At 30.0% G+C, this 14,276-nt stretch overlaps 1 protein-coding gene across 16 annotated transcripts in view; it reads left to right on the top strand.

Annotated features, from left to right (window-relative positions):
* Liprin-alpha (PTPRF interacting protein alpha) overlaps nucleotides 1–14,276 on the top strand; it is a 37,115-nt gene that overhangs the window by 17,907 nt on the left and 4,932 nt on the right. For 2 of the 16 annotated variants that reach the window (XM_029314916.2, XM_029314878.2), the window contains exons 3-18: nucleotides 3,380–3,481; nucleotides 3,675–3,839; nucleotides 4,477–4,551; nucleotides 4,742–4,837; nucleotides 5,618–5,815; nucleotides 7,464–7,751; nucleotides 7,849–7,992; nucleotides 9,057–9,216; nucleotides 9,437–9,795; nucleotides 9,882–10,124; nucleotides 10,516–10,710; nucleotides 10,826–10,918; nucleotides 11,430–11,587; nucleotides 11,935–11,982; nucleotides 13,425–13,680; nucleotides 14,107–14,252. In XM_029314916.2, the coding sequence (XP_029170749.1) occupies nucleotides 3,380–3,481; nucleotides 3,675–3,839; nucleotides 4,477–4,551; nucleotides 4,742–4,837; nucleotides 5,618–5,815; nucleotides 7,464–7,751; nucleotides 7,849–7,992; nucleotides 9,057–9,216; nucleotides 9,437–9,795; nucleotides 9,882–10,124; nucleotides 10,516–10,710; nucleotides 10,826–10,918; nucleotides 11,430–11,587; nucleotides 11,935–11,982; nucleotides 13,425–13,680; nucleotides 14,107–14,252 (2,726 nt within the window). Of the gene's footprint in view, nucleotides 1–3,379; nucleotides 3,482–3,674; nucleotides 3,840–4,476; nucleotides 4,552–4,741; nucleotides 4,838–5,601; nucleotides 5,816–7,463; nucleotides 7,752–7,848; nucleotides 7,993–9,056; nucleotides 9,217–9,436; nucleotides 9,796–9,881; nucleotides 10,125–10,515; nucleotides 10,711–10,825; nucleotides 10,919–11,429; nucleotides 11,588–11,934; nucleotides 11,983–13,424; nucleotides 13,681–14,106; nucleotides 14,253–14,276 lie in introns of those variants that run through there. The other 14 variants (XM_029314933.2, XM_029314924.2, XM_029314887.2 and 11 more) reach the window with 14 other exon arrangements.

Genomic DNA, 14,276 nt, shown 5'->3' with positions numbered 1-14,276 from the left:
CGTGAATATTGCTGTAATTATTTCTGGGCGCAGTATCTACAATAAACAAATAATAAACCAGAAAAAAGCGATTAAGCGAGAAAAAAATGATGAATGGTATTTTTAAATCAAAGCACAAATCTAAAATAAAATAGAATAAAAAGAATCGCTTTATCGCTTCAATCGCAAAAATAACATACATATAATAAAAATATAATAAAAATAATAATCTTAAATAAACATACATATATTCTTATATTCCTCCCTGAAGAGTTACACTTTTCTAAAGGAGATAAAAATTAACTTTTTATATATTAATTTTTTTAAATATTAATAAATATAAAATTATATAAAACTATATTTATATTTTATAATTATATTTATATTTATATTTTATATAAATTTTTTAAAAATATTAATAAATATCTTTTTATTAGTGAAAAATATCCACCAAGTTTAATTTTTTTAATTTGTCTGAAATTGGAGAAAAAAAATAAAAACTTGATTTTTACTTCTCAATAAAAAACATATTTTTCAACATTGAAATTTCATGATTGTTTCGTCGCATGACGAGTGCATTTTCTGGGTGTCTGCACGCATGGCACTCTCGAATGGAGAGCAGAGATGCAGAATTATGCGTATAACGACCGCTGCATAGTTTCTACTCCGCAATACACGCGTGTGCGGTTGTGTGGGAAACACACGTTCACTGTCCAACTATAATTCCTATGGTTAGGTTTGCCAATTATGGCATGTGTTGGAACACGATTAGCACCGAAATAGAATACCTACTATCGGTTTATATCGTCGTGCGATGCGATTCCCTGCATTCTATCGTTCTATTTTCAATTTTTCCCATATCTACGTGCTATAATTTTTTACAATCGAAAATTATTTTCTTTATAATTGGATATTCCTTTTCTTTGCTATTACATATTCTCGCATTTCAGGATGCGAGAAAAAGTTTATACAAAATCTTTTATTTTGACAGAAAGATTATATAAAGAAAATTTGGACTGCAACAATAAATGAAAAGTATTTACAGTTTGGAAAGGCAAAAAATGTAAAAATTACTCAATTATTATAATACATTGATATTTTATAAATAACTTATTTTTTGCAACTTTAATTGCTGTTACTATCATACTTATTTAAATATGATATTTACATTTACTCTATTTTTTCGTATTGAGAAGGATTAAACGATTTTATGTAATAAAATTATTCATATGCAGATATTGAATTCTCTCAAAGTATGTTAAAGATATACTTTGACAATTTCCAACATTTTAGGCAAGTTAATAGAAACTTATTTATTATATGTAAATATTTAAGAATATTTAGAATATAAATATATAAGAATATCTTTATATTTTACTTCTGCATATAAGGCACTGATAACCTGTTGCTTAAATTTAACGTATAGATATTTATAGTTCTGCAAGCTATCTATACGTATATCTATATAGGTCGATTAAAATACTTTTTTAATTCTATATTTATAAACGCATTAAGATATTCCTTTCAATAATATAAATTACGGGGAGCGATATAATTAATATTTAATTACACGGGTAATATATAAAAATCGCTTTTACAATGTAACTATGTAGTAGTGTTATTGTCTGAAAACATGTTCGCACAATTATTGTCCATGGATCATCTATATTTTTATTCGTATACACTTATTTGATATGCGGTTCTAATAAAATTCTTGTTTGGAAGCTAGCTTCTACAACTAAAGCAAAATTTATCATTTGACAGGAAAAACTTTACGTTGAAGAATTTATTTGCAAACAAATTTTGATTTGCAGACTTTTATCTGGCGTTTGAAAAAAGAAAGACTTTCTCTTTCTGTGTATTATTCCGTATTCCTTTTATTTAGAAAATTTTCTAATCATATTATCAAGTTTATATCAAATAGGTACGTAATAAATTATTTTTTCTTAGTTTTTTTTCTCGTGTAATCCATGTAAATAGTTTCTTCTCGTATATGTCAGATTACGACGTATTTATTACCATCAAAAGTTCATTTGGGTCGTGACTATTTTATCTCGAATTGACTCTTTTCTCGAATCGACAATTTTCGCAAGGCTGATCATGCTCGATGCATTTATTTATAATGTGTAACAATATAAATTTGCCTTTCGCGCATTAAGTTTGTATTTGACGCGCATTATACTAGTTTTCCTTATTGACATTTGCAATCGTTATCTTCATCTTTTCCTCGCAATCTTTACTTCTTTGATACTATGATACATTACATAACGATTAGTAAGATAATAATACACATGTAGGTATATATTAGCCGATAAGTTGCTAGTTTTATATTGTATACTAGGATTTTTATAAGTTGCTAATCGATATATTCGCAATTTTGTTACATATCAATACTATTTTTGAATCAATGACCTAAGATAAAAATGTTTAAACAGATTATAAACGCAGCACATTTGCGAATTACTGTTACGTTATCGAATAATTGGTAATTGCACAGAAAGTAAAACATAATATAAATATAAAGAACAGAAAATTAAGATATTTAAGGATTATGTAATCTCTCGATTGGAGAATCAAATATTTGATATCTCGGAGAGAAGTTGGATCAAAATGACAAATATTTGAGTTGCAATACGATTAATCATTTGGTACAAATTGTTTAAACCATTCCAATATTGACTACGAAAGCTACGAAAGCGTAACGGAAGAAATCTTCATTTGAATATAAATATTCCTTTCTATTATCGTTACTCTAGAATATTACAGTCAGGATTTTTTCGAGACATAAACATATTTAATATTTTATGGAGTAAACTTGGTTTAGTTTTCAATATCGATTCAACGAAATTGCACCATTTATTGTGTATTACTGCAAGTGATTTTTCAAAACTTCCTTTTTCTCTTTACAGGATGTTTACAGGATACTACTTTTTTCCTTTTAAACTGTGGTTTTTTTTATTAATTTTGAGTCAATTTTTTCTTAATGAAAAGATATCGAAAGAAATAATTATTTAGTGCAATTTATTAATTCTCTCAACATTATGTATTAACATTACAATTTCTAATTATAGTTTTGTGTGCATTAAAATAAAATCTATTGTACTTGAAATTGATAAATATGAAATTATATTATCTATTTGTTAAACCTAAAGCGCCTAATGTTTAAAAAGATTTATTTTCAATCGAAAATTATGATGAATGCTTCGACATATTCTTGCAAAGAAAATATTAACTTAAACTCTTCTTTTTTCGTATTTCTGACTTGTTTATCAAGAATTGAATAGATTTTAATACTGAAAGAATTAATGTTGATAAATAAAAATGGTAAAAATCTAATACTGTTATTAATTTTCGCTTACTTGTTAATAATACTAACATGTGACGTTTCTTTTCTGTATAGGAATTTTCGCAGCTGACAAAAGAATTGGCAGGGGCACGAGAGAATATCTTGGAAAAAGAAGAGGAGATTTCCGAATTAAAGGCAGAACGAAACAACACACGCGTACGTAGTCAAACTTTGCTAGTTTTTTAAATCCTTTACGACCTGAATAAATGTTGAAAAATTTTGAAAGCATACCAGAGAAAGCATAATGAATAAATATAACAATAAATAAAAATTAGGGTCATAAAGTCACCATTACGTGATGTGACTGAATTAATGTAACTCAATTAATATAATTAATCGTTGCTTGCAGCTCTTGCTCGAACATCTGGAATGTTTAGTTTCACGACATGAAAGGTCGCTCAGGATGACAGTCGTGAAACGTCAAGCCGCCGCACAATCTGGTGTGTCGTCGGAGGTAGAGGTACTCAAAGCTTTGAAAAGCCTTTTTGAGCATCACAAGGCTTTGGATGAAAAGGTGATACTTGCCATTCTATTTCTGGTATATTGTTATTTGCCCTATCCGGTACTTGGGTTATTTGATATTTATTTCAAATCAAGAATAATTGGTTTATAAATGTTTCTTTCTATGCCTTAAAGAAAATAGATATTAGAATAGATATTTTGAACAAGAGACAAAGATAATGGAACGATTGAGATTAATCTTTTGGTCTCGTGCTGTATATATAAGTTTAATAAAATTACACAGGCAAACAAAATAGAAATGCACTCCAATTATGACGTGTACTATATCTATATCTGTTTTATTATTTTCATCTTACGATCGGTAAAAGAAAGAGGGGCAAAAAATTCGCTTATATCAATTTGCCACGTGTCTAAGCAATACGAGATGATAATGAAGCAATGTACACGTATGTGCGATACGTTTTGCGTCACATCATCGTAACTGTTTATACACACATGTCAAATATCTCCTGTCGTTGCATCGTATATGCATCGAGTTCTTTTCGATGTAAAGCCAAACAATGTTTTAAATCAACAGTGAAATGTTTTATCATTATTTGTTTAAAATTTCAGTTATTTCTAGCGAAAATATATGTGCCCGCTAAACGGCATCTGAAGGTGAAGGGTTAATGTTTCTGCTAAACTTTCAGGTACGCGAACGTTTGCGCGTGGCTCTCGAAAGAAATACGAGTCTTGAGGAAGAACTAACCCATACCAAAGAGGAAGTGAGTTTCGTGTTTGATTAAATTAAAAGATGGAAGAGTTTTATTGAGATTTTAAAATCGTATAGATGTGTCAAAAGAAAAGAAAATGAGTACGTGTGTGAGAAAGAGAAAAGAACAAGAAGTAAAATATAAAATACCATCACACTGCAACTGCTATCAACACCTAATGCGACGTGATGTATGGTTGCAGCTCCAGCAGTATAAAGTAAGCGGGCATCCACCAAAAGCTATAGAAGATAGACCAAAAGAGAATGGGCAAACGGACGAAGGTCAGCAACAGAATAAGGTATCAAAAGCAAATTGTTAATGCGATTTTAATCAAACATGTGTGCACATGAAATCACAAATATTCACATGTAAACACACGTCGCTTTCATATCTCGCACCGATCATGGATAAATGGAAATGTTTAAAATTGGTTTGAGAGTCGTGAAATGCATTTGTGGAACTTTTTCTCACTTTGCATGTTTCTCACGTTTAGCATATGCCTTTCTCTTTCTCATTCCTTTCCCTATTTGTTGACGTTTAGAATTTTATTTTGTTTTTACTTATTGCCAAAGTCTGTATCGAAAGCTACTAGTTTGAATAAGAGATATGAGTAAAAAAAGAACCAGGGTTTTGGTAAACAATTAACTTCTTTCATATTATTTATTACTAATATTTAACATCAATGACTTTTTTATCGCCGCAATTTTATTATTACGTCGCAATTTTAAAATTATACCATCCCATCATTTCATTTCATCATGTTTCATGTTTCATATCATGGGAAAATATTAAAGGTCGTAAATAAAATTACACATAAAATGATCATGACCATTCATACATTTACGTACATTTTTTGTTCAAGCGCACTTCTGTCTCAGATGATAAATGATAATGAGTCATTTTTTTAATTTTCCACTCATCGACTCGTTGCATTCATAAGACTGTATCTATCGTAGTGTCGTGCATGCTAGTCGTACAATCGCGTAGTTGTGTATACGTAGTTTTTTGGGAAGTGTGCGGCGATGCAGGACAGGCAATGCGAGCGAGGCATTCTGAATGTAGTGTTGTGATCGGGCAGAATGAGAGTCAGCAGCCAACGAGCCAGCAGCATCAGCAACACCAAACGCAGCAGCAACAACAACAACAACCGGTACAAAAACCAGGTACAGAGAAGTCCGCCGAAGTCGGCAGTAGGCTGAGCAATGGAAGTCTTGATCTTGCCGAGCAGGATGCAGCAGTGCGAGTAATAGACTTACAAGCTACTCTCGACAAGCAGGTACGAATTAGTATTATACGGCACTAAACGGCTAAGAAAATTCAATTGTTAATACAAAATATCAGGTAGTCAATCTCTATCTCTGTATGCAAATGTATATGTAAAGATCACGATTAATTTCCATAGTCTTATCACCGCAACACATTAGTTTTCTTTTAATCACATACACACACAAAATGGATATTATTTTCAATTATTTTCGATTTTGCATGAATTTTTCACTTTATGAATAATATTGAGCATAAACGTGTAAGTCAAATAAGTATATTAGGCAATATTCATTGTGTCGATTATCTCGACATGATTATAATTATAATAAGCATTTGTATAATATAGATATTTTTAGATAGCTTGTATTATATTGCATTTCGTAAGAAATTTTTTTTTCGTTTTAAAATAATTTTAAAAAAGCACTTATACATACACATTTCATTACATGTTTACTTTGTTATAGAGTGCATGAGAAAATTTCTTTCTAATTAAAGTACACGGTGTAGATTTTAGTCTTCCGAGATTTGTAAGAAATAAAATTATTTGTGTGGCGCATAAAATTATTTGTTATTAAATTATTAATTTTTAAACACACGATTATACATATATACACATTATTTACATACAGTGTCTTAAAAGGATAACGGATATGTTTGGAATAACAGATTTTTTTCAGCTAATTTTTTTAAAGATTCTTTTCTTTCCGAAAAGGTCTCAAAACATCAAGATCAATAATTTTCAAATTATAAGCGATTGAAGTACCTGTCAAATAAATAACACAACTATACACTTTTTGTTACTTTCAAAGAAAAAAAATTACTTTAATAAATTGGATTTATAATTTTAAACTGTTAGAGAAGTTGCAGAAAATAAAAATTATTATAAATGACGATCTTTTTTGATATTTGTACTGATATAAAAATTGACTTTAAATTGGTAAAAAAATTTCTCATTGAGAAGATACGATAAATTTATAATTATAATTCTATATTAAAGTAAATTTCTCTTTCTGAAACAAAAATTGTATGATTTTGTTATTTATTAGAAAAATCCTTCTTTTTAAATCGCTTGTAATTTGAAAATATATGGATGCATTTTCGCTAAAAAGAAAAGAATTAAAATTATGTCTGGCAGTTTTTTCAGACGCCTTATACATTAAGTGGTGCCGAGGCAGATCAAAAGTTAAATGTATAATTTAATTTAACATCAAACACCCAATCGTTAATATATTATAACATATAAAAAATATTTCGTGATATCTGTTATTATATTTTTAATGGTGTCTATGTAGCATGTTATGGAATGAGTAATAAATATTCATGTTAAATATTGTTTTGTAATTGCATGATTAGTGATTAAATATGGATTTTACTTAGGTCAATATTTCTTGTGTAAAAAGCTTTGTTGTTTCTTCAATGTGAGAAATGCAAAACAAATTAAAAACGATGGATACACGTATACACCTATGAATATACGCATATGACAATCTTCCTGAATTAATCTTATAGCGTTATGTAGGATAATTGTCGTAAGATTTGATTACGACAAAGAGTTTTACATACTTGAATTATATACCTTTTGATCTTTACACGAGCTGCTTGAACACTTTTTTTCAACAATTGGTCGATTTAAAGTAAATTGCAAAATATCATTGTAGAGTTCGGAATTAAGTAATTGGCAACGACGAGTAGCGGAACTCAGCGGACGTGTTGCCGAATTAGAGGAAACGCTATCAAAAACACAGAAGGATCTCCTAAAGGCACAGGAAGCAGGTCTTAAATTGCAAAGAGATCTGCGGGAAAATGCAGCGCAAAAAGAAGATCAAGAGGAGCGAATAGCGACTTTAGAAAAACGATATCTCAATGCTCAACGGGAGTCCACTAGTCTTCATGACCTTAATGAAAAGCTGGAACAGGAGTTGCAGCACAAGAAAGCTCAACTAAAGGTAGTTTAATTAATCTTTGCTTTAGAATTGTGTGTCTTTATTATAATTGTGTTTATCATATTGTATAATCTTATTAATGTAATATATATTATTCAAGCTCCAAGAAGAGAAAATCGCTGCTATACAGGAGAAACTAGAACTCGCGGAACAGAAATTAGCTCAATATGCTAAATTACCAGAAATGGAAGAGCAATTAAAACAGAGGATGGAGGCTCTGACGCAGGTGAGGAGGCCCAACCAGGTACGCAGGGGAATCATATCACGTCACATCTCGTTAACGTTCTTTCCTCCCCCCCCCCCTTTTTTATTCCTCTGCACTTTAACGTTTCTGAGATACGATTTGTGTCTAGAGAGCTTTCTTAACGCATCGTTATTGCAAAGTGCTCTGATTATATTTGAGTTGATTTCAAATACTCGAAAAACAATAATTTGCTGCTCCATGTGTCTTATACTATTATACTCTATATGTACACATGTATGATATATAATAATAGCATTCAATATACATATAATACAGGTTGAATATTTTTATGTATTATTTTTATGCAGTGTTTTTGCAATAATTTACACTAAAATACACAATTTGTTTATATATACAGATACAAAAGCTAAAGTTACAAATTCAATTTATTTGCATTATAAAAGAAAATTCAATTATATTATTTTCTTTATTTTTGAAAATTAATTACACGTCCTATTTTATATGATTTGCAAACTGATACAATGCAGCATGTGTGAATAGTGGAAATCAACTTGGTCTGTACAAAATTTACTACTTTTGCAAGTGACGGATATGTTTCAAATATCATAATTTATAGTGTATCATTTTTGAATGTTTATATGAATATTTATATATGCGTGAGTGCGTGCGTGTGTGTATGGTATGTATGTGTGTCTTCATTCTCTTTTCTTTCTCTTCTTGCTCATCTGGATATATCGCGCTCTTTATTTTCTTGCTGTGTTTTCATTATAGAATATCTCATTTAGATCATATAGAAATATTAAGATAAAATTATATAGAGAAATTTATAAATTAAAAATATTATATGCTCTTACTAATTGTCTTGAATTACATTTTGATGTATCATCATATAAATATTTTCATTAATATAATATACATATTGTATGTTATGTCAAAATTTATTAAACAGATGAAAAGAAATAATTTTGTTAATATCAGTTTAACAAAGATAGATGTATCATTATCAAACATTTCATCATCGATATTAAACAGAGAAGTCGATTTAGCATTATAAATCAATTGATTTATGTAATTGATAATTTTAATTATGTAAAACATTTAAGCAGGCTCAGGAAAGGCATGGTAGTGCAGAGGATAGAATTCAAAGGCTGGAGACGCAATTAGAAGAAAAAAATGCAGAAGTAATGCGCGTTAATCAACGGCTTAAAATGAATGAGGAGCATAATACGCGTCTTAGCACAACTGTCGATAAACTTTTATCTGGTAATTTTTCCACTATTATATTTCTTTTATACGTCAGACGTATGTATTTAACATATATTTAAAAATATTTATTTATTTACCTTTGTAATACGCTCAATAGTTATTTAATTACATGTTTAAAAATTAAAATACATATATCACACAATATTATATTATACATACATATACAGTAAAGAATTTTATATAATGTGTTCTAAGAATTTTTTAAATTTCTATTTAGAATCCAATGAAAGATTGCAAGTGCATTTGAAAGAAAGGATGCACGCGTTGGAAGAGAAAAATGCGCTTACTCAGGAACTCGAGAAGACAAGGAAATTAGCGGAGGATATGCAAAATGAAAAGACTGACATTGTTAAAGAATTAGGAAAAGCGCGCTTAGAAATCGACAATGTTAAGAGACAAATGCTTCAACAGGAGATTGCATTTAATATACAGCAAACGGACGCGTTAACGAGAAGTTTATCTCCAAATGCCGTAGATCCAGGTTCTTTCTCAAGGAGCGCAAGTCATAGCAGTTTTGATACGCATTCATTGCCTAGAAGAGGAGGTAAACGATCTATCGAAGATGATTCAGCAAAGGTATTTATATCGAAATATAAAAATTATTTATTAATTGTATACATATCTAAAAATAAATGTATATAACATAAATTGATGCTCTTTAGAATTATGTGGCACGGACTTTGGCGGAACAGGAGTGGGAAAAATTGCAACAAGCGCATGTGCTTGCCAACGTTCAGCAAGCGTTTGATGTTTCGAGCGACGCGGAGGGTGACGGAGATAACGAAAGTATTTTCAGTTGTACGGGTGACGTAATTAGTCCTACCGGACATACGGATGCTCAAACATTGGCGTTGATGTTGCAAGAACAATTGGATGCTATTAACAAGGAAATTAGATTAATTCAGGTAAATTAATATACGAATATTATTTTGAGCAAACTAAATTCTGAATTTTAAACGATTAAAGTAGAATGTATCATATACATAATATACAGTATAGTACTAACTTTTTATTAACAAAAAATTAAAAGACATTATAATATGGTTAGATTTTAAGTTTTAAACGATTAAGTGCGCAGTAAAACGTTACTTTTTAACATTTAATTTTAACCAAAAATTATGTTAACAGTTTAGTAATTTAAAAATTAGTTACAATTTAATGTGTGAAGTTTTATAAATGGATATCTATTTTTTTTAAATATGCGCGCAAAAAATAATGGCACCTATTTTTATTGTGAAAAAGATTGATTCTTACTCACTACTTTCGGTGATTTTGTACGCATTTCGAATTTTATAGGAAGAAAAACAAAGTACGGAAGCACGAGCAGAAGAATTGGAATCTCGCGTCGGCAGCCTCGAACATATGAATTTGTTAGCGAGAGGGCGAAGCCTCGAGCGAGCATCACCGCCACTGAGTGGTCGATCCACTCCAAAGTCGCATCATAGTCCAAACAGAGATTACTTGCACAAGTACCACACCGTTAGTAATCACGTAATATTGCTAATTATAATTATTACATGTTAATTACAATAGTGTAATTACAGTAAGCAAATTCTAATCACATTACTCTTTTATAATGTGTCCCTATTCTTTCTCTTTTACGCAGGCACCCGCGTCAATGTCTCCAGCGCATTTACATCAATATGCTGCTTCCTTAGCTAGTCCGGGTCAATTGTCAGAGTCTCTTCCTGCTAGCCAGGTTTGCTAATAATTTACTTTTATTATATATTTAATAATTTACTTTTATTAACCCGAAGCGAAATATTTAACGTATTTATTGAATACAGATAAAAGCATGAAACATTTACACAATTTTAAAGTAATTTTTATTAATTGAGACATAGTTAAAATTAATTTCAAAATATTTTCTCTGAAAAGTTTTCCCATGTTATTTAGAAAAAAATGAAGAAAAACAAACAACTTTTTTAATAAAAAAAAACGTAGAATTTAATTTAAAAAATTGAAACTTTTTATATCACACAATTCTATAAATGATGATTTAATAGACACAGAGATAATAAGCTCTTTATGTATGTATATGTGTACATGCGTGCACAATCAATAATGGTAGTAATACTATGAAGCATTTTTTATAAGGAAAATATTTCATACATACATACATACATATATATGTATATACACACACATATAAATATGAAATATTATAATATATATACAGAGAGCGAATAAATATTACTTGTTTGTGACAGTTACAGTTGTCAGGAGAAGAATTACACTCGGTTAGCGAAAGAGATAGCGGCGGTGCGGGAAGTGGTGGTAGCGATGCAGCTTCTCCTCTAACAGCCAGATCACTGAGGTTGGAACGAGTCGTTCAAGCGTTGGCTCACAGTCAGGAAGAACTTAGAAGGTATATTTGCTATTTTGCCAAGTTTTCGATTTTCTAATCAATCACTATGTTAATTGATATATCTTAATACAATGTTCATATTTATAGTGTAAATTATATATATTTGGCTCTTTATCTCTTTTCGACATTTTGAAAAATTATAAAATTTAAAATATTCTATAATTATAGAGGTGTGAAAACATTCTGCAGAAAATATCGTGCTGTGATTCAATGTGGGGAAACCTTAATTATTAATCTCTATCTGTTATCTTACTTACATTGTTTCCATGGAAATGTGGAACTGGCCAGAATTTATATATCATAATTTTTTTTTAATTATTCCTACCTTTCATTGTTTATGCTATCAGACGCACTGGACAAAGTGGATTTCCAAGCAGTGGTTTCCCCACGCACAGGTTAATTAAAGAAATTAATATTGCATGCAAACCATATTATTATATGCCACTGTGTACGACACATTTGAATATGTCTGGTGGGCATGAAATGAACAACTTTGAAATCAAATCAAATCACACTGGTAATATGGTGTTTATTTTAACCACTACTTTACTATTTAAAATTATAGTTTAATCAGTTAATATACAATATATATATACAATAATTTACAGTACTACTTTACTATTTAAAATTATAGTTTAATCAGTTAATATACAATATATATATATATATATATATATATATATATATATATATTGTATATGGTGTGTGCATAGTATGTCATTTACATGCCTGCAGTAACGATTCACGAGCACAGTGGTATGGACGAAGCGCCCGATAAATCTGATAAATACGAAATCCCGAAAGGGATCGATAATTTCTTCCGTTCGTCGTACATTCAAGCCTGCTCAGTTCATGATAAACATCGCAATCTCAGACAAACTAAGTTACTTACGGAATCGAGAGAATTGGATTTGATGCGTGAAATACAATCTGTCTCGTGCACAAGGTTGTAAAAAATAAAATCAGAGATTACAAAGATACAGATATATTGAATATTGCATAAAATATGGCGATATACAAGATTTAATACAATTTAATTATACAATTTAATTAACACAATATAGTTTAATATTTGGAATAGCGTTCTTGTTTATAAAATTTTTAGATTTCAATGTGCAACAATTATGACATTTTGTTATATCGTTAATTTCTTTCTATAAATATCTTTGTAATCTCTTTATATTACCGATTTTCATGACAATTCTATTTTATATAGTGGGCAGTATTTCTAAATTTTTATTTCTAAGGTATAATACTATGAATAGGTATTATACTTCTTCTTATTATTGTTTGTACACAAAAATATCATTTAATATTTTGTAAATGTAAAATATTATGTAGAGTATTCTCTTTTTTCTCTTATTTTTCATGATTTATTAGATATGCTTATATTAATTTTATTATTTGGATAATATGCTCTAATACATTTTTATATTTACTATATAATACATATAAGCTCATATGTCACAGCTATTTTGCATATAACTGCATCACAATTCACTCGAGTCTGTAAGTTACTTTCTTTGAGCACTGCAAAGTGTAGTAGAACTAAAAAAAATTACATAATAATTACATAATCTCTTTTTTTATTCATTATAACGCGAAAGCAGTATTACAAAATATATTTTCAAATTATTTATGACATCATTTATCAGCAAACCACATAAAATAGTATATTCTGCAGGAGATATGACGCTAAAACAGTAATTATATAATAGTAATACAGAAATGATATATAGAAAAGATATATATGAATATTTTCGCGTGGGCTAGAATGTAGTATCGATAGTAGCATCGATTAGAGTAGAAATAGAAATTAGATTAGCGCTCCATGCAGCAGGCATGGACAGCATAACAACGGCGCACTGAATTCTGGAACTCCCCCTTCCCCATTGTCCTCACGCCACAGCAGCCAGGACAGCTTGCACAAGAACAACTTCTCCAGCGTTGGACTGCCTATCGGACAATTGTCGACGTCGCATTTGCACATGCAATCGAACATGAGTCCCGCTACGGCGGCTGCGGTCGCGGCTGCTCAAAAAAAGAAAGGCATTAAGGGCAGCCTTGGTAGATTTTTCAGTAAAAAGGACAAGGTAAGACATTTTTTCTTCCTAATATAATATGACTTAGGATATAGGAATTTGAAAACATGAATCTTCATCATGAGAATTTTGAGATGCATTTTGAAACAATATAGTAAACACGTTAGTATATGTAGCTAATTTTACACTATATGGCTATTTTTCTCAATTAAACACATAAAATTATAGATAAATTACAATGTAAAAATACGCGTTTCTTATATGAAATATTTTGTTGAAATAATAAATACATCGTTTGGCAAATGGTCGACGCATCTCATTGTCAGATTTTCCAATAGGAAGGTTCACCGTGAAATTCCATTGACTTTTATACATCAATGTGACATGTGTGGAAAAAAAGAATGGAAATAATTTAATTATCGCAAATTACAAAATCCATGTGACCTAATTAAAACAATCATGATTTGTTATTGTTAGATTAAAGGAAAAGATACACCGATGCCTGGAGATATGTCAGGTATGGGAGGTGCGAGCACGCCAGCTGATCCTGACTATGGAGACAGTGTATCTGTAGCTGGTACACTTGGAAGCAAAAGTGATTTTGATCGTAGAAAAAAGAAGAGGTATTTACATCAAAATTATAACAC

Source organism: Nylanderia fulva, unplaced genomic scaffold (genome assembly GCF_048542155.1).
Source record: "Nylanderia fulva isolate GAGA-0341 unplaced genomic scaffold, ASM4854215v1 Scaffold6, whole genome shotgun sequence".
NCBI classification, from domain to species: domain Eukaryota; kingdom Metazoa; phylum Arthropoda; class Insecta; order Hymenoptera; family Formicidae; genus Nylanderia; species Nylanderia fulva.
Note: the sequence above shows the minus strand (reverse complement) of the source record. Positions and strands in the feature narration are given on the sequence as shown.